This window comes from Rhineura floridana, chromosome 1 (assembly GCF_030035675.1).
Source record: "Rhineura floridana isolate rRhiFlo1 chromosome 1, rRhiFlo1.hap2, whole genome shotgun sequence".
Lineage (NCBI taxonomy): Eukaryota > Metazoa > Chordata > Lepidosauria > Squamata > Rhineuridae > Rhineura > Rhineura floridana.
Genome location: NC_084480.1, coordinates 266,704,406 through 266,724,300, shown reverse-complemented (window position 1 = coordinate 266,724,300; position 19,895 = coordinate 266,704,406). Strand labels below are relative to the sequence as shown.

General features: G+C 42.9%; 1 protein-coding gene across 2 annotated transcripts in view; it reads right to left on the bottom strand.

Annotated features, from left to right (window-relative positions):
- Positions 1-18,731, bottom strand: part of VXN (vexin) — a 31,176-nt gene extending 12,445 nt beyond the window's left edge. For both annotated transcript variants that reach the window (XM_061600400.1, XM_061600410.1), the window contains exons 1-2: positions 18,580-18,731; positions 10,348-10,403 (exon numbers count right to left, since the gene is read on the bottom strand). In XM_061600400.1, the coding sequence (XP_061456384.1) occupies positions 10,348-10,403; positions 18,580-18,643 (120 nt within the window). In that variant the 5' untranslated portion in view covers positions 18,644-18,731. The remainder of the gene's footprint in view (positions 1-10,347; positions 10,404-18,579) is intronic.
- Positions 18,732-19,895: the final 1,164 nt, after the last annotated feature.

The window sequence follows — 19,895 nt, the reverse complement described above, 5'->3', positions numbered from 1 at the left end:
GTCACGTCCTATAACCAGTATTCCCAGAGACTCTGCCTGAGTCTCCCTCAATTAGGTTACCTCTGTGACTGCGTGCTTAAGCTGTCCCAATCCCTTTGATTTACTCAGACTGCTTATAATTCTGGTTTGCTCTGAATACTTGTGGTGTTATATTCTTCCCTTCACCTGCTGCCACCATTTGCTACTGTTTCCCTTCAGCCTTGGTTATTTACCTCACCCTCCCTTCTGGTCTGTGAAACCCCAGCCAAGGATTAGGCCTTTGGTAAACCAAATTAAGTATTTATTAAATAACACAGATAACAAGATTACTTCATAAGGCACATAAGCATATGGTTTTATCTAATACTAATCCGAACTCCACCCTCTCCTCACATCCACCAACTCTCCACACAATTTCCTCTCAAAACCCACCAAAACAACCCACTAACATTCACCACCCAGATTTACCTGACATCCTTCCATTTATACTGTCAGCCATTTTAAACATTCAGCCAATCATCCAACATTCTACTGCCCATTCACTCCCCCTTCCTCTTTCATTCCACTTACCATGTATCTCCTATACAAACAGCACTTACCATATATACACTAATAGAGGAACATCACATCCTCCCCCCTTAAAACAACGGCAGAGTATTATTCCTGTTCCAGGATTTATACGTCGCATTAACACATAAAAAAAGTTTCTCTGGGGAAAATGTCTTTCTTTGTTCCTCCGTCTGGTCACGTCACGGCAGTCCCAGCCACCTGCCTTGACAGTCCATCGGCCAGTACATTGTCCTTGCCTTTTATGAACTGGAAGTCCACTTGATAGTCTTGTAGGGCCCAGGACCACCTCTGCAGCATAGTGTTATGGTTTTTCATAGTTGCAACCATAACAAGGCCCGATGATCCGTTGTTACCGTGAATCTTCATCCCCACACGTATGGGTGCAACTTGTTCAGTCCCCACACGACCGTTAGGCACTCTTTTTGGACCGACGAATAGTTTTCTCCCTCGGCGTCAGCTTGCGACTCAGATACGCCACTGGATGTCTGGTGCCTTCTCTCTCCTGCAGCAAGACAACTCCCAGCGCGAGGTCTGACGCATCTGTAGCCACGATGAATGGTTGCTCATAGTCTGGTGCTATTAATATTGGTCCTTGGCACAAGGCTTGCTTCAGCAGATCAAAAGCCTTCTGACATTCATCCGTCCATACCACATGCTTAGAACACGTTTTCTTTGTCAATTCATGCAAGGGGGTTGCGATTTCCCCAAAATTTTTCACAAACTTCCTATAAAAACCAGCCACACCTAGAAATGCCCTAACTTGCTTTTTGGTTAAGGGGATAGGCCACGCTTGTATTGCCTCCACCTTGCTCCATAAGGGGGTGATTTTCCCACTCCCCACCTTATGTCCTAAATAGACCACCTCCTTCAACCCAAACTGGCATTTCTTCGCTTTTATTGTGAGGCCTGCCTTTCTTAATGCCTGTAATACTGTTGTCAGGTGTTGGACATGCTCAGGCACCGATTTGCTAAAAATAGCCACGTCATCGATATAGGCCACTGCAAAATCTGACATGCCTCGCAACACAGTATTGATTAGCCTCTGAAACGAACTTGGTGAGTTCCTTAGTCCCATGGGTAAGGTCACAAACTCATATAACCCATCTGGTGTACTGAAGGCAGTTTTGGCTCTGGATTGCTCGTCTAGTTCCATTTGCCAAAATCCCTTACAGAGGTCTAACATAGAGATAATGGTTGCTGCCCCCAATAACTCTAACATTGCATCTGCCCTGGGCATGGGATACGCATCTGGGACCGTGATTTTATTGATTAGCCGATAATCAATGCAAAATCTTGTCGTTCCATCTTTTTTTCGGAACCAGGACAATACTTGAGGCCCAGGGACTGATGGATTCCCTGATCACTCCTAGTTCCAGCATATCTTCGACCTCCTTTTTAATCTCACTCAAAACTTTCCCATTCACACGGTACGGAACAGATCTGATTGGGGCATGATTTCCAGTATCAATGGAATGTTTGGCTATACTGGTTCGGCCAGGTCTATTGCTGAAGAGATTCCCATAGTTTTTCAAAACTTTCAGAATCTCTTCCTTTACTTCCTCCTCCACCTCCTCTGACCATTCCACTTGATCTACCCCTCCTTTGTCTTTGCTTTCCTGTACCAAATCTGGAAGTTCAAGCCCACTTCCCTCAGGGAATAAGGTAACTTGCAACACCTGTGCATCCCTGGTATGGTAAGGCTTTAACATATTTACATGAACCACTTTGCTTTTGTTTAATTGGTCTGTGGTGATTACATATGTCACTGTGTCAAGCCTTTCTCTGATAGTATATGGTCCTTCCCAGTTAGCCTGTAATTTGTCATGTTTCCTGGGTATGAACGCCATAACCATATCTCCCACATCATACACACGTTCCCTGGCTGTTCTGTAATACCAGTAACTTTGCTTCTGCTGTGCTTGACTCAAATTCTTTTTCACCACCTCCATCATTGATGTTAATTTATTGCGGAATTCCAATACAAAATCTACTACAGATGTTTTGTACTCTCCCAGGGTTCCTTCCCATGAATTTTTTAACAGTTCCAAAGGTCCCCTCACTTTTCTAGTGAACATCAGTTCAAAGGGTGAGAAGCCTGTTGACTCTTGAGGGACTTCTCTGTATGCAAATAAGAAGCATCCCAAACGTTCACCCCAGTCTTGTGGGTGATCTTGAACATAGCTTATCATGCCCTTCAAAACGCCATTGAATCTCTCTGTTAGCCCATTAGTGGCGGGATGGTAAGTAGTGGTCTTTAGATGTTTTAGACCACAACATTTCCACATACATTGCATCACTTCTCCCATGAATACACTGCCTTGATCCGTCAGCACTTCATGAGGGAAACCCAGCCTCATAAAGATTTTTAATAAAGCCTCTGCCACTACAGGGGCTTCTACAGATCTCAGTGCTTCTGCGTCTGGGTGCCTGGTGGCAAAATCCACCACCACCACTAGATATTTCTTGCCATGCCTTGTGGGTTTGGAAAAAGGGCCCACCAAATCTATTCCCACTCTATAAAAGGGTTGTCCAATTATAGGAAGGGGCTTTAAGGGTGCCTTAGTCTTTACTCCACTTTTCCCCACCTTTTGGCATATTCCACAAGATATACAATGTTGTTTTACATCTTTGGAGATGTTTGGCCAATAATAGTGTGCAGCCAATCTCCTCTTGGTCTTTTTTATTCCCAGATGTCCTGCACATGGGACATCGTGGGCTACCTCTAGCAATCTGGTTCTGTATTTGCTAGGTACTATCAATTGCTTCACTGGTTCACATTCATCCTTTCTCTCAGCAGGCATCCACAGTCTATATAAAATCCCATTCTCACACACAACTTGATTCCTCAGTTTGTCAGTGAAAGGAATCTGTTGGGTCAGGGCTTGCTCCTTTATTTGATTCAAACTGGTATCCTTATTCAGTTCTTCTCTGAAATGCTCTGTCTCTTCCCCAGAGACCAGTTGATACAGTTTGTCTCCTTCAGCAGGCCTGCTAGTGGTTGCTATGGTGACCTGAGGCTCGTTAACAGATTCCACCCTGTTCGTTTCAGCCCCCCTTAACATGGCTTCTGTTTCTCTGCCAAGTTGCTGTCTGGTCACCACATATATTTTCCCTTGTGCCCCCATAACATCTCTTCCCAGTATCACTGGTTCTTGTTGTTGGGCATTAATGCCTACTTTATATCTGCCCTCTCGGCCTCTCCACGCCATTTTCACCAGGGCCACAGGCAAGCTTTCTGGTTGACCCCTCACTCCTTGGATAGTCACAGTTTCCTGAGGTAATATTTCTTCAGATTTTATTAAATCTGGCCTCAGTAACGTCTGAGCGGCACCAGTGTCAAGCAATGCCCAATAATTTGCCCCTTGTACACTCACTTCCTCTCTCAGACTTGAATCAAGGTCTGTTACTTCTGTCCAGTTTATCTGGCAAAACTGAACCTTTTTCGCTGTTTCTAAAGCCTTGGGCTCTGTTTTCACTGCCCTTGTCTGAGCAGGATTACTAATGGGGTTGGCAGCCTCACATTGAAAACGTAGGTGCCCCGGTCTACCACATTTGTAGCATAATTTCTCCTCTGTTTTAGGGTACACAGATCCACTCTGGGGTGTCCTGTGCCCTTCAGATTTTACTGGAGGACTCACTCGCTGTGGCACCACATCCTTTCTGCCACCATTATATGGTCTGGGTTTAAACTCTCTTGATGTTTTCCCCACCCAGCCAGTTCTGTTGGAGGCAAAGTGATCCGACATCTCTGCGGCCTCCTGCACCGATGTAGGGGAACGGTCTTTGACCAGGAGCCTTATTTCTGGTGGTAACTGATGGAATAATTGATCCAGTATCATGAGGCTTTTCACCTCTTCCACTGACTGAGCTTTTGCACTACTCATCCACTTTCCAAATATATCCATCAGCTTTGCTCCCAGTTCAACAAAAGACCTCCCTGCTTGGATCTGACAGTTTCGGAATAACTTTCTAAAATAGTCAGGTCCCAGTCTGAATCTTTTGTAGACTGCCTCTTTAAACTCAGCATAGGTGACGGGCTTGTCTGAGGGGAAATATTGGTATACCTCAGCCAATTCCCCTTTAATCAGGTTTGATAAATACTGCATGTATTTATCTTCAGGTAGCCCCCACAACTGAGCTGCCTTTTCAAAGGTTGTGAGATAAATTTGAGGATCTTGACCAGGCTCATACACAGCAAAGTCCTTTGGAGTAATTTTTATTTTTGCTCCATCTCTGTCTTTCCTTGTCTCCTCAGAGTGAAATTTCTCTCTATCCAATTTTAATCTTTCCCCTTGTATCTCAGCATCCACTCTCATTCTCTCAGTTTCCATCCTCAATCTCTCAGTTTCCATCTTCAACTTCTCAGTTTCTAACTGTCGCTGTTTATCTTTCCCATCAGCTTCCATCCTCAATCTCTCAGTTTCCAACTCCCTCTGTTTTTCCTTCTCTGCACCTTCCATCCTCAATCTCTCAGTTTCCAACTCCCTCTGCTTGTCTTTTTCCTCAGCCTCCCATCTTAACTTCTCTCTCAAGTACTCTATATAAGCGGGATTGCTTAAGTATCCTTCTGGGGTCTCTTCCCTGACAGGTTGTTTTTGCTGGGCAGTTGCAAATCCTATAAGTGCTACCCTCAATTCATCTACCCCTTTACCCTCGTGAGGTAAATTGAATGTTATGCACTTCTCCACCAGCTCCTCTCTTTTCATTTTTATATATTCAGCCATGGTGTTTGAGCTCACTCACTCTTTGCCACACACTCTTTGCCAGTCACTCTCACAAGTAATCTTGTTTTGTTATTTCTGTTTGTCACACCACTGTTAGGGATTCTCTAGTATTCGTACCACCGCTACAGCCAACACCTGTGACGTAGTCTCCTTTGTCACCACGTGTCTTTGGGACTCTCTTTGGTTCGTATCCCACCGCTGTGCTACCACATGTGACGCCCTTCCCTGGCTCTCCCTGTCAGGTTCCTACCTGCTCGTGGTTACTGCCTGTCACTAGGCACCACCAGGGACTCCACCAGTCCGGACTGTCCTTTTTTATGGTTTCCCTCTCCGCTCTAGCATAGATCTCAACAGATCCCCCTGCTAGGCAGCACCACCAGTCACGTCCTATAACCAGTATTCCCAGAGACTCTGCCTGAGTCTCCCTCAATTAGGTTACCTCTGTGACTGCGTGCTTAAGCTGTCCCAATCCCTTTGATTTACTCAGACTGCTTATAATTCTGGTTTGCTCTGAATACTTGTGGTGTTATATTCTTCCCTTCACCCGCTGCCACCATTTGCTACTGTTTCCCTTCAGCCTTGGTTATTTACCTCACCCTCCCTTCTGGTCTGTGAAACCCCAGCCAAGGATTAGGCCTTTGGTAAACCAAATTAAGTATTTATTAAATAACACAGATAACAAGATTACTTCATAAGGCACATAAGCATATGGTTTTATCTAATACTAATCTGAACTCCACCCTCTCCTCACATCCACCAACTCTCCACACAATCTCCTCTCAAAACCCACCAAAACAACCCACTAACATTCACCACCCAGATTTACCTGACATCCTTCCATTTATACTGTCAGCCATTTTAAACATTCAGCCAATCATCCAACATTCTACTGCCCATTCACTCCCCCTTCCTCTTTCATTCCACTTACCATGTATCTCCTATACAAACAGCACTTACCATATATACACTAATAGAGGAACATCACAGTCCTCCCCTAGTACCACCCCCTTTTTGAGAGCTAGAATCCTTAAAGGGCTAATCCTCTGGAATGGGCGCCTGTACTTGATGGCCTCTGCCAGGTATGCTCCTTGCACTGTTGGACTAGCAAGTTCTGTGGGTTCAGGATATGGCACGTGTGAGGGTCTTGGTTCTCTTCTATGGGCCCTGATGTTGTCTGGCTCATGGAGTTGCTGCCTGCCAGCCTCAGGTTCAGCGCTTTCCTGATCACAGTAATCACGCTCAGAGTCAGGAATATGGTCCGGCTTCTTAGCCAGTGACTTTGAAGCTTTGGACTCATTCTGCTGGTCAGTGGATTCACTGCTGGACTCCAAGATCATAACAAACCCAGTACATAATATGGAAAGGACTAGGACCACCAGTGTGGTTACATCCTATGCCTGTATTATTCGATCTGTCTGGAGGCAGGCAATGCTATCATGGGAAGTAACCATGTCATTGACTCATCCTATATGATATTCTGGATATTACTGAAGTAGGATGCAGTCATAGGGGAGTTCCTATTTGTAACAATGGGATGGCTCTTAGTACATTGGGAGTAGAATTTAAGATAATGTTGTGCAACATCTACCTGTATTTCTACGTCTTAAAAAATAAAGCTATGCAGAATATAAAGGCACATAACCATGAGTATTTTGCCATCAACACAGAGTGCTGCTACATTATTCTTTCATATGTGTTTCTTTCATTTAATACCGATACTATTTCTCCTTGAAAAATAAATATGATCAAATTGCTTATGTATATTAGGGCCTAATGCCGTGCCATAATAAGTCTGGATGATTTATGTAGGTCAGGAAGCCAAGCCTATAGTAGCACAGTTTAAACAGGATCTCAAGCTTCTATGGGTCATTATGAACTCTCAAGGTAAATCGCTGGCATTATCTTGAAGTCACTTTTCTAACTGTATCAGAAAATCTAATGTGAGTTTGGCTGTTATTCAGATTAATAGTAATGTCATCCAAACTAAGCAGCATTGGAAAGCACCTCTCTAAATATTTGGTTTCTGATTTTTATTTTTTTTTAAGCAGCAGCCACTAGCTCCATTTACTGGATGCACTTTTCTTCTTGTGCTGTGGAGTCCTGATGTAGAGAGCCTTGCAAAACACTTTCAGTGGCTATTTTCATTATATTCCCCAAGAAACCAGCAACTGTGTCTTACAAACACAGTTTGCAGAGCTTCGTTGTACAAAGCAGTAGAAAAAAAGAAAAGAAAAGTCAGTGTGGAGTATGAGGAAGCTAGAAATGTTGCGTATTATGAATGCATTGCCAAAAAAAAAAAAGTTAGCATTAAAACCAATTCAATTCCAGAAGCCTAAAGTAAATTAATTTTATACTATGCAAGTTTATTACTTGCTTCATTATTATTTTTTGCTTATTCAAAGGGTTACTAACTGTTATAGAAAACCACCATAACTTACACCTTAGGAGACTGAGCCAAGCAATGTTAAGCATGTATAAATTAAGTCTCTGTTTAAAAAGCATTTATAAAACTTTCCATCAATGTCAATGGGAGACAGTATTAAGCAATTCCTTAACTCTCCCACGGCACTTAAAAGTTCTGAACTCTGGTTGGATTGTGCTCATTATTCATTAGTATGGATATTCTAAGCCAGCCTTCACCAATCTGGTGCCCTCCAGATATTTTGGACTGCAACTCCCATAGCCTAGCCAGCCCAGGTCAGCTTCACCAAACCTAGTGCCTTCCAAGCTGTGCTGATGGGAGCTGTAATCCAAAACATCTGGACGACATCAGGTTGGCGAAGGCTGTTCTAAACTGAGTGCAGAAGTTGGGCTATTAATACATAATGTGATGGTCCCACTTTGGCAGCAATCTACCCTAAGCCATTCATAAGTATCCCCTCAACAATTTCAATGGGGCTTGTGACAAATTTATTGGTGCTTTAATCCCATGCATTTTCAAGACTCCTTGAAAACAAATGAGCATTGTGGATCTGAGATGACCACATAACATAAAGAATTAATGAGAAACTTGTATGCCCACATTTTGCTGGCAAGCGGTTGTGTACTATTCCCCTCACAGAGTTTTCAAAACATAATTGCTATCAGGAAATTGTTAATGTTGTGGCATCTGACCTTAATTCACAGAGATAGTCATATGACAAAGCAGCACTTAACACTGCCCTGACACACTCAGAGTGCTATTGCTCTTAAAGATTCTGGCAGGCTTCCAGGGGTGCTTGCTATTGTCTGGGATTAAACAATTGCATCTATGAAGATTACCACAGTGGAAGATGTCCCATCATCTCAGGCAGAGTCACGGGGCTAACAACAGGTAAAGGGACAAGTTTTAAAAGGAATTCATTGTCCCTGTTTTGTGTTATAGAAAAAAATGTTGGGCCTTAAAATCTCCCTTCAAATTATGTAGTTGCCATTTGTTGGGATGATTGCACTCCTTATTTTATTTAATATATGTTTGTATGAATATCATGTTTAATATATGTTCCCAGGGTGGTTAACATTATTGGCAGAGGAGCATCTTTAACTTAAGCCAGGGTTTACCTTTCCTCCAGGAACTTCTTTGGATGCTCAAATTTGCCTGGAAGGAATTTGCAAAAAAAAGTGTGCCTTTTTGTCACTACTGAATCAACACAACTTACTCCCAGCCACACCTGAGAGGGATGGTGGAGCTTCCAGATCAGATTGCGACTTTCTGAAGTGCTTGAGGTTCAGACGTGCTTGGGGGTTGTGTTATAATGCCAAATTACCTGGTCCCCGGGCCGGCTCCAAAGGGCGGCCAGTTGAGGCTGTGGCCAAGGGCCCCTGGGGCTACAGGGGCCCCTGAGGGGCCCCTCCGCTCCCCTTCTGTGATTTGCAGCAGGATCACTGCCCCATATCGCAGGGCGGGAGCTTCAGAGCCCTTGCCATTCCCTCCCTCAACCTACCTTTCTTGGCTGTGCTGTGTGGCTGTGCGTGCAGCGCTGCCCTTTACCAAGATGGCAGCTGAGGTTTCTCTAAGGGGCTGAAGTCTCTGCCACCATCTTGACTAATGGCAAGGATGTGCACGCATAGCACACATGCGTGCCATCAGCCAAGATGGCAGCAAAGGCTTCAGCCTCTTAGGGAAATCTCAGCCACCATCTTGGTGAAGGGCAGCACTGTGCACGCAGCCACACAACACAGCCAAGAAAGGTAGGTTGAGGGAGGGAATGGCAAGGGCTCTGAAGCTCCCGCCCTGCGATATGGGGCAGTGATCCTGCCGCGAATTGCTGAAGGGGAGTGCCAGGGCCCGAGGCAGGCTTGTGCCCAAGGGCCCCGGCATGCCTGGGGCTGGCCTTGCCTGGTCCACCCAGATCAGTTTGCCAAGATGACACAAATGTATGTGAGGGCAGATCAGGAGGTGGGACTTAATTTTCCTTGGTGGCTGATTCTCCTCTGCATATTCTCTTCTAGACTATCACTCAGCTGGGCTCTGTAACCAGACCATAAGCCCAACTGAAGGAAAGTTGTTTAAAATGGCCTCATCCAGATAATTTGCAAATAGGAGAATTAATTGCTTTCTGGGCTGCCCAATAATTCCTCCCCTCCCCCCGCAAGTATCCCGTATCCACATTGGCCATATGAGGGAAATTGGGGGCTTGGAAGCCTATGTTTCCCTCCTATCTAGTTCAGCTCAGTACAATACAGAAGTACAATAGTACTTCACCTACATAAAACTATAACTCTGCAATATATAACAACTTTTAGCAACGACCAGTATCTTGGGAAGGTACATGTGCAAAGCTTTGCTAGCAAAGTACCATCGGTAAATGAAACCAGTTTCCAATAGTTCCTGGTTTCTCTCAGGTATTTTAAATGTAAACAATGACTATGATGAACTTCTGAACTGTAATTTCTACTAGTTTTTAAAAAATAATTTTCTTTATGAAAAGGCTGCGTTCGAAGATTTCCCCAAAATCTACATGCAATTTATGAGCCATGTTACATTTCCTTTTTGAACTGGTAAATGTGTCAGTTCCACACCATGGTCTTGAAAAGCTATGCTCCTCTTCCATAGACAAGAGATATCTTCTTTAGTAAATAACATTTTCCTTACCTTTTTTGGTAGGATGCACTGGGTACTTTTGGCTTTTCTTCTGACTGGGCTACGTGCTACAAAAACAATGGAAACAGTATCAGAATGAAGTAAAGAAATTGTTGGAGTTCACTTGTATGATAGGTTAGCCTGGTGTCAGCATGTAGCATCTTCAGACAGCTGCTCGTGCCTACCAGTAACACCTGCCCTGGGTTCCCTTCAATTTTTTCCCTGGCACTCTGATCAGTACCAGGTGGCTGGGTTTGGAAGATGTCATTTTAATTTCCCACAGTGCTCTGGAGACATATGGAACATTGTGGGAAATTAAAAATGGTGGCTCATGGCTGATTGGCACTGATTGGATTGCTACCATCAGATAAGATTGCCAGGGCTCACCCACATAAGAGGGAGCCCACTGATATAGATGTACTAGAGGATGATTTGCCAAGGGGGCCTCTCAAAACCTGGAGCTGGCCCTGAGTGATATCACGGATAGACTAAAGTGATCTTGCTGAGAGACGTTATGGAGTCAGGAGTGTTAAGGTTGCTCACTAGCACAAGGTTGCCTTTTGACATCTGTTTGTAATATACTACTCTTCAAATAATTAAAAAAATATTCAGGGTGGCTTACAACGTTCAGTTGAAAGAGCACCTGTTGTAAGCTGCCATAGAGATAATTTGACTGAAAGTCAGATTATAACATCTTTAAAACAAACAATGATAAACCAGACATTTCAACTATCAGTTAAATGCTAGGGGTGTGCATCAACTGTGTGTGCCCTAAATTATAAAGCAAATTGGGGTGATGGGGGGAAGGTTCTCATGTTCCAAGTTGGATAGTGCCACTAACAAGATGTCTTGAGTCGGATCAGGTGGGGCGGGGCTGGTAGTGTGTGTGTTAGTGAAAGGAGGTGCAGCTGGGACCCTGACTGAAGGCTGTGTTTTTTCCCTCTCTCCAGGTACCTATTTAAACTCATGCCTAGCAAGGGCCCGAGCCCTTGGAGAGTAAAAGCTATCCGCTATGACCCCAAGGTCTTGTTCCTGGCCAGTCACTGCCAGTTTAGTCCCCATGTGAAATTATGATTTTTTTGCTCCAATATGCATAACTTTACACTTGTTTACATTGAATTGCATTTGCCATTTTACTGCCCATTCACTCAGTCTGGAGAGGTCCTTTTGGAGCTCTTCACAATCCCTTTTTGTTTTAACAACCCTGAACAATTTAGCATCATTAGCACACTTGGCCACCTCACTGCTTACCCCTAACTCTAGATTGTCTGTGAACAAGTTCAAAAGCATAGGTTCCCATACAGATCCTTGGGGAACTCCACATTCTATAGCCTTCCATTTGGAGAACTGTTGATTTATTCCTATTCTCTACTTCCTGCTACTTAACCAATTCCAGATCCACAACAGGACCTCTCCTCTTATTCCACGACTGCTAAATTTAGCAGTCTTTGGTGAAGTACCTTGTCAAAAGCTTTTTGAAAGTCCAAGTACACTGTGTCAATTGGGTCACCTCTATCTATATCCTTGTTGGTGCATTCAAAGAATTCTAATAGATTAGTGAGACAGGACTTATCCTTCCCAAAGGGTCTGGGGCCTCAGCGGTCCAAAAAACAACAAATGCATGAACATTCCCCCATCAAACAAAATCAAGCTGACTGGGGAAATGCCCAGAAATCGAAAGGGGAGGGGTGGAGATCTTTAATTTTTACAGACAGGTCTAATTTTTAATCACAGTTAATAATTTTTCCAGAGCACTCCAATCACAGTGATTTTGGGGAGGGATTAAAAACCTGTGTTTTCCACATAGATCTATGTCTTCCCCTATGCAAGTCATTAGAGGGATCACCACTGTATCCACAGAAGCCCACCTCCACCAATGATCATTGGGGTAACAGGGTACTTGCTGGGTAATGACATTTTTCCCAACCTTAGTTTTTCCAGGGAATCCATGTTCTTTTTCCCCACTACTACCCCCTGCCTCACTGTGATTCCTATTGGACCCCCCAAAGGTAAAATTTGTCTTTGCAGGACCAATGTCTACAATTTTATAGGCTTAATCCACTCTGGAGGGGCTGCTCTGCCTGCAAATTTCATCCGCTTCTGTCAAAAAGAAAAACAGTTATAGCCATTTTTAGATTCTGCATTATCCTGAATGGGGTGGGTGGAAAAAACAGAGTTTCATTTTTAACAGATCTAATTCTGTCCCAAGTAATGAATCAAATTGGAAAAACACAGAGCAACTCCAAAACAGTGTGGATTGCTTCCCAAAGCTACAGGTAAGTTGAATCTTGTCCCTGGTGCATACCCCTATGGTAAAAGACATGATTTTTGACATATCCTAAATTTCAGTTTACTCATACTCTGGAAGAGCTCCTTCAACAGGAAGTTGTATAATGTGGGGGCCACTGTAGCAAAAGGCCCTGCTGTGTATTTTCACAGATTCCATACAATACCAAGCTGGAATATCAAGAAAGGTTTCCTGTGCAGATATCACTAGCTGGGGTTGTTCCACAGATTTATCAAGTGCATTTGTACTATGTGTGTAGGACCCAGATCATACACAGCAAGGATGGAGAACCTGTGACTCTCCAGACATTGTTGGACTACAACTTAATAAACCACAGCCACATTGTCCAATGGTCAGGGACAATATGAATTGTAGTTCAAAAAACCAAAACAATCCTAGTAGGCCATAGGTTCCCTATCCCCTGATGTAGAATTTCTAGGTCAAAACCTTTATTACACATTTATAATTTCTTAGGGTACCTTCAATGCATACAGCATTTTGTAATGTCTATGCTATATATAGTCCGCAAAACAATTAAGTGAGATAGGTCACTATTATCCCCATTTTACAAACAGGGGCCCTAGGATACCATTATTTGCCCAAGGCCACTGATTCAACCCATGGGTGATGTGAAATGTTGTTGAAACTCAGAGTTCTGAAGATGAAAATGCCTAATTTATTATTTATTATTTATTATTTCAATTTATATACCGCCCTTAGCGAAATAGCTCTCAGGGCGGTGAACAAACAAAATAAAATACAATATATCATAATAAAAATACAAAAACATATACAAACAAACAACGAAAAGCACAGCAAAAACAAAATAAATACTACAAAAATTAAAATACAGATTAAAAGATTAAAAAAGTTAAGAAGATTAAAATGCCTGGGAGCATAAAAAGGTCTTTACCTCGCGCCGAAAAGATGGAAGTGTAGGCGCCAGGCGTACCTCTTCGGGGAGGCTGTTCCACAACTCAGGGGCCACCACAGAAAAGGCCCTAGATCTCGTAACCACCCTCCGGCCTTCCCGATGGGTTGGTACCCGGAGGAGGGCCTTAGATTCTGAACGAAGTGAACGGGTAGGTTCATAGCGAGAGAGGCGTTCCACAAGGTGTTGAGGTCCCACGCCGTGTAAGGCTTTATAGGTCAAAACCAGCACCTTGAATCTCGCCCGGAAGCAAATAGGAAGCCAGTGCAGACGCGCCAGGACAGGTGTTATATGCGAAGACCGACTGGTCCTCGTCAATAATCTGGCAGCTGCGTTCTACACCAGCTGAAGCTTCCGAACTGTCTTCAAGGGCAGCCCTACGTAGACCGCATTACAGTAATCCAATCTTGAAGTTACCAGAGCGTGGACAACGGAGGCGAGGTCATCCCTGTCCAGATAGGGGCGTAGTTGGGCTACCAGACGAAGATGGTAAAACGTATTCCGTGCCACCGAGGCCACTTGGGCCTCGAGAGACAAGGAAGAGTCGAGAAGAACCCCCAAACTACGTACCTGTTCTTTCAGGGGGAGTGTAACCCCATCCAGAACAGGGTAAGCATCCACCATCTGAGCAGGGAAGGCGTTCACCAACAATGTCTCGGTCTTGTCTGGATTGAGTCTCAGTTTATTAGCTCTCATCCAGTCCATTATCGCGGTCAGGCAACGGTTCAGCACATCAACAGACTCACCTGAGGAAGATGAAAAGGAGAAATAGAGCTGCGTGTCATCAGCGTACTGATGGCAACGCACTCCAAAACTCCTGATGACCGCACCCAGCGGCTGCATGTAGATGTTGAAAAGCATGGGGGACAAGACCGATCCCTGGGGGACTCCACAATGGAGAGTCCATGGTGTCGAGTGATGTTCCCCAAGCACTACCTTCTGGTGACGATCCGCTAAGTAGGAACGGAACCACTGCCAAGCAGTGCCCCCGACACCCAACTCCGCGAGTCTCCCCAGAAGGATACCATGGTCGATGGTATCAAACGCCGCTGAGAGATCAAGGAGAATCAACAGAGTCACACTCCCCCTGTCCCTCTCCCGACAAAGGTCATCATACAGGGTGACCAAGGCTGTTTCGGTGCCAAAACTGGGCCTGAAACCGGATTGAAACGGATCTAGATAATCGGTTTCATCCAAGAGCGCCTGGAGTTGGCTGGCAACCACCCGCTCCAAAACCTTGCCCAAAAAAGGGACATTCGCCACCGGTCTATAGTTATTCAGATTATCTGGGTCCAAGGAGGGTTTCTTTAAAAGAGGTCTCACTACTGCCTCCTTGAGGCTACCAGGGACTACTCCCTCCCTCAAGGAGGCGTTAACCACTTCCTTGGCCCAACCGGTGGCCTAACCATTTAATTGCAGTACTGCTCCCAAGCAAACCAGCACCATCATTTATATTTAGTTATTTCAGTATTGTTAAAGGCTGTCTTTGGGCTAGCTCTTCCAAGGCAGCTGGCAACACATTAAAAAACAAAAATATGGCAAGCATAACATTATAAAGCATAATGTAAAATCTAAAAATATAACAATAGCAGCAGCTAAAAACAATAGAAACAAGTCATATTTCTCAGCATAGTCCAGTGTATGGGCTGGCTATGAGGGAGATTCAATGAGAATTGCAAGACATTTTGTTTGCTAACATTGCTGTAGAAGAGGAGGTTTGGAGTTGTAAGCTATCCAAAGAAAAGACTGACTGGGAAGAAACTGAATGGAAGCCACTTTGAGGTCTTTGAAGGAGTAATGTAAATAAAACAAAACTTTAAATGTGTACAATCTTTCAAAGAGCTATATGCACTTCTGCAGAAATGAGATGGCTGCAGAAGCATTTAAAAGGGCAACAACGAATCTGTGGCTGCTCCACTTTTATCTGTGAAATGGGATGAAAATTGCCACAAAAAACTGCACCCCACCTCTTGTGTTGTGGGGATGTGGATCAGATCAGAACAGTACACATTCCCAATAATGAAGGTAAATAATTAATAAATTAAGAACAAAAATGGGCAAGTGATGGTTCAGACCTACTAGGGTCATGGAAGGAAGAGGTTAAATAAATACTAGCATTGGAAAGATATTAAGCATATGTAAAAGTGTCCGCTGTCTTTATACAGTTTACTTACTGGCATCTTATTGAAAGTAGAGGAGAATGAAAAATTATTTACATGTTCATTGTTTTTTGAATGCAATTTTAACTACATTAATGATGCTCCATATTAAGCAGCAATGAGTGCCTTATTATACAGCCACAAGAGTGGCTGTATACAATAGCCAGCATGGATTTTTTACATTCTACAATGTTAAATTGAAAATACCCCCTTCCCATTCTGATGCTTCCCATAAGCTCATTTGAAAACAAAACCTTACAAAATGTATAGTCCTGAACTCAGAAACGCTTGCTTAACAAAACCCTGTACATTTTCATGGCAATAAACAGAACAGTCAGAAAGAATAGAGAGTTCAAAGTCTAAAGAGAAAGAGAGAAAACTCAGAGCCCTTTTGGACTTTTTTCTGTTAGAGTTCTCATAATCTGTTGAAATTCATTAAAAATCAGCCATGGTCACAGAGTACCTGTAATCCTGCTACTGACTTTGCCCCATACACTGACCTTCATCTTCTGCAGTTTAAAAGTTAAAAAAAAGTCTGGCTGATTTTTAATTAATTTAATAAATTTTGGCTTGCCCTCAATGATAATGTCAGGCATGCTCAGTAAGAACCAACTGTCAGTGTTCTAAAAGCCAGACTCACAGCTGCTTGGCTTGCCTAATCAGGGGGCCACACACACACCAGACTTTGATTTCATGTGAGACAGTAATAGTAACACAGGAATGAAGCAAAGTAAGAACACCAACAAACATACAAAAATGTAATTCTCCATCTTTGGAGATGGTAGGTATTGCCACCACTCACCATATGCTCAGAGGCACATGTTACCAAATTCTTCCAAGCTACACAGGAAGTGGATTGGACTGTGAAAGACCAACCAAATGGTGTTTGCATTTTGACAAATTTGTAGGGCAGTACAATATCTCAGAGAGGAGGTCAGGTCTCCTGCTCCCCTGGTGCATTCACTATAGCTGCCCAATTTCCCTGCTTTTAAAAGTTTGATAGAAATATCTGTGGGCTATAGGTACATTCTTAAACTGCAAGGTTTTTTTGCCTATTAGTGAATAAATATCCATCTGGTATATGTTTACAGCTTGCCTATTGTAATTTTCCTAGTGGAAATGTACATCTGCAGGCAGGGAAAGCAGCAAAGGAGAAGCAAAGAACTGCATGAGCAGTTCTAACAGGAGGTAATACTTCTTGAATAGGCCTCTTAAGGAACAGTCGTGCATGAAGATGGCAGCCAGAATGACACCTTCTCTTTTCCTCTCTGAAATAAGTGTACAAGGAACTACTTTATACTGAATCAGACTAACGGCCCATCAAGTAACATTTGTTTTGGTGCATTCTGGCATCTTGGGCTGAGTGCTCCTGAATATGTGAAGAGTGCCCTTCAGAAGGATACACCTTAATGCAGATAGAAGCACCCATTACTGGATATAACTTGGCACACAAAAAGCATGCATGCTAACATCAAAAGCACTGAATGCACATTTGAGGGCATTTTATATCCTCCTGTTCCGACTATCTGGCAACTGGCTAGGAAACATTTCTGGCCAGGCTGATAAAATTATAATTGGTTGTCAGCCCTGTGTGTTCTGCCAGGGTCTCAGGCAGAGAGCTTTTCCAGCAGGGCTTCCTAAAATCCTATGTAAAGAGACATAGGGGTGATCATAGGACATTACACATGTGAAGCATGTGCTCTGTTGCTCCTCCAAAGAGTCGTAATTGACTTGAAGGCATGTAACAACAAATCATTTACTGAGCACCTACCAAGTGCTGCTACATGCTGAATAGTGCTCCACTACATTGGTTACCCCAGAGATGCTGCGGATCAGGTCTGAGCTTTTGCTAGTTGCCTAGGAAAGGGAGTGCAAGCAACTGTGGCTTAACATGCTACATTGTTGCAGGTATGAGAAAAACTTCATTTGCCAAATTTCCTTCTTTTACATTTCAGCTACAGGAGACCTCACTTCCATGTGATCATCCTGTCACAGACTGATGCCTTTCTGAGGTTCTGAGACTGGACCCTGGACTCTAAAACATCCCCTTGCAAAACCAGGTTTGTAGGATATCCCCTCCCAAATACACCTTCTGCCCTGGCCTTCTACAACCAATTCCTTTCAATCACACCAAGTCTTGCCTGTGAAAAACAAAACAAAAGCAAAAGATGTTAAAATTCTAGATTCTGTTTCCAGTCAAAGTTAGGGTTGCCCCTCTTCCCCTTGCCTTGCCTAGGCTCTGATGATTTTATCAGCTGTGTGACAATCATATTCTTGGGATTGCAATGATAATTCCATTGTCATTTTTTTTAAAAAAATCATAATAATAAATCTGAAAATATGAACTGGAGCTTGCAAATAATATTAGACTTCACTTTTCTCTATAGTTTTCCATGCTCAATCCATCTCCTGGGCGCAAGGAGTTGAAAAACTATTGTTCTCATGAATGCATATTGATCATTGATATTTGTCTGACTTTCGCTCTTTGTGACACAGACTAACACTAAGGTTAAATAAGCAGTCAATCCCAGAACACGAATTTGAAAATAATCCCTCCTTTGATCCAATGGGTCAAAAACGAACAGAGCCTTTTTTGGCATCTAACTAGTCAGGATGTCATTTTTCACTGCACCTAACTTTATGCTTTGTCTTCTTAATGGTCATTTTGATGTCTAGGATCTTCCTGGGGAAATAGATTTCTGCCTGTATTTTCTCCAAGGGAGGGGTAGAGGAATCAGAGTTCACTACACAGCAAGTATAATACATTGAGCATGCATCTGAATTTATCATTTTGAAGGCTTTTTCCTAACATGCCATTTCAATAAAACCCACAGCCCTTGCAATAGTGCTGGTTACGTGGTACTCACATTTGGTAGAAATCACAGTGAAGACTTCTAAATTTTCGTCACTGCAGCTGTAAATCTGGTGCATTTTTCTCCCCTGGCTGCCTATTGCGTTATGCAACTGCTCTGAACTTCTGGTAAATAGGTTTCATTGATCCCATCTGGCTCTGTGATCATTGTCTAGGTTCACAAAGGACAGATTGATGCTGTGATCTCATCTCATTCTATATTCTTCATTGCAACATTTTCTACCCCAGTCTGCCTTTGTATGAATTCTGCTCACGCCAGGGTTTGACTTTGCTGTTTCTTTACACCACTACTATGCTAGTAATATTTTATTTGCATAGCCTCTCTTATTACCATACAATTTACAGGCACCCCCAAAGAATAATAAATGGTGATCTGAAGGAATGTTGGCCTCCTGTGTATAGATGAGGAATTATAAAGAGGTGCGTATGGCGCCGACATTGTTGTCCTTTCGGCGCCAGGTTAAGACCTTCCTCTTTGCTATGGCGTTTTAATATGTAACTTGTTTTAGTTTTAAATTTTGTTGTAATTGTTTCTGATTTCTTGTTTTTACATATGTTTATGCTGTATTTTATTATGAGATTTTGAGATGTTTTTGTATTTTTATATTTTGTTGTACACCGCCCAGAGAGCTAATGCTAGTCGGGCGGTATAAAAATCTAATAAAATAAATAAATAAAATAATAAATAAAATAAAATAAGAGGTTTTTTGGAGCAACAGAGTTTGACATCCTGTTGTAGTATTTATTCTTCACTTTAGGCACATGTTCATTTAAAAATTAAAAACAAAAGTATTTTTTTCTTTTTAAAATTAGGAACCCAGTAGTTAATACACAATAATGCCTATCCCTTTTGCACTGAGATCAGCATTTTCGAATATAACTTGGACTTCAGCACTCAAATCTATATGTAGCTCTTTTAATAGGTGGCCTGGTTTGCTGAGGTGTTGAGCTCCTGCTAAAACAACAGACACCAGATTAAATTCTACACCCACTGCCTCGGGAATAAGGCCCACTGAAATCACTGCAGCTCCTTTTCCCATTTTGATTCTTAAGTTACCTAGAAGGATTTCCCTTTAGGTGGCTGGGTTCAGCATTTTCATCAAAGGAATGCTACAGTGCTGAATGTACTACATATGTCTGGTATGTTGTCTGGTACAAAAGGTGTATAGGTTATACATCCTTTGGAGAAGGGTCTTTCTAAAACAGTAGTTGAGAAGTAGTTAAGCACATACAAAAGTACTTTTCGTCTTCAGACATGTGAAATGCACATACAGGGTTAATCTAGTTCTTCTGGGTCAGAAACACAAGCAG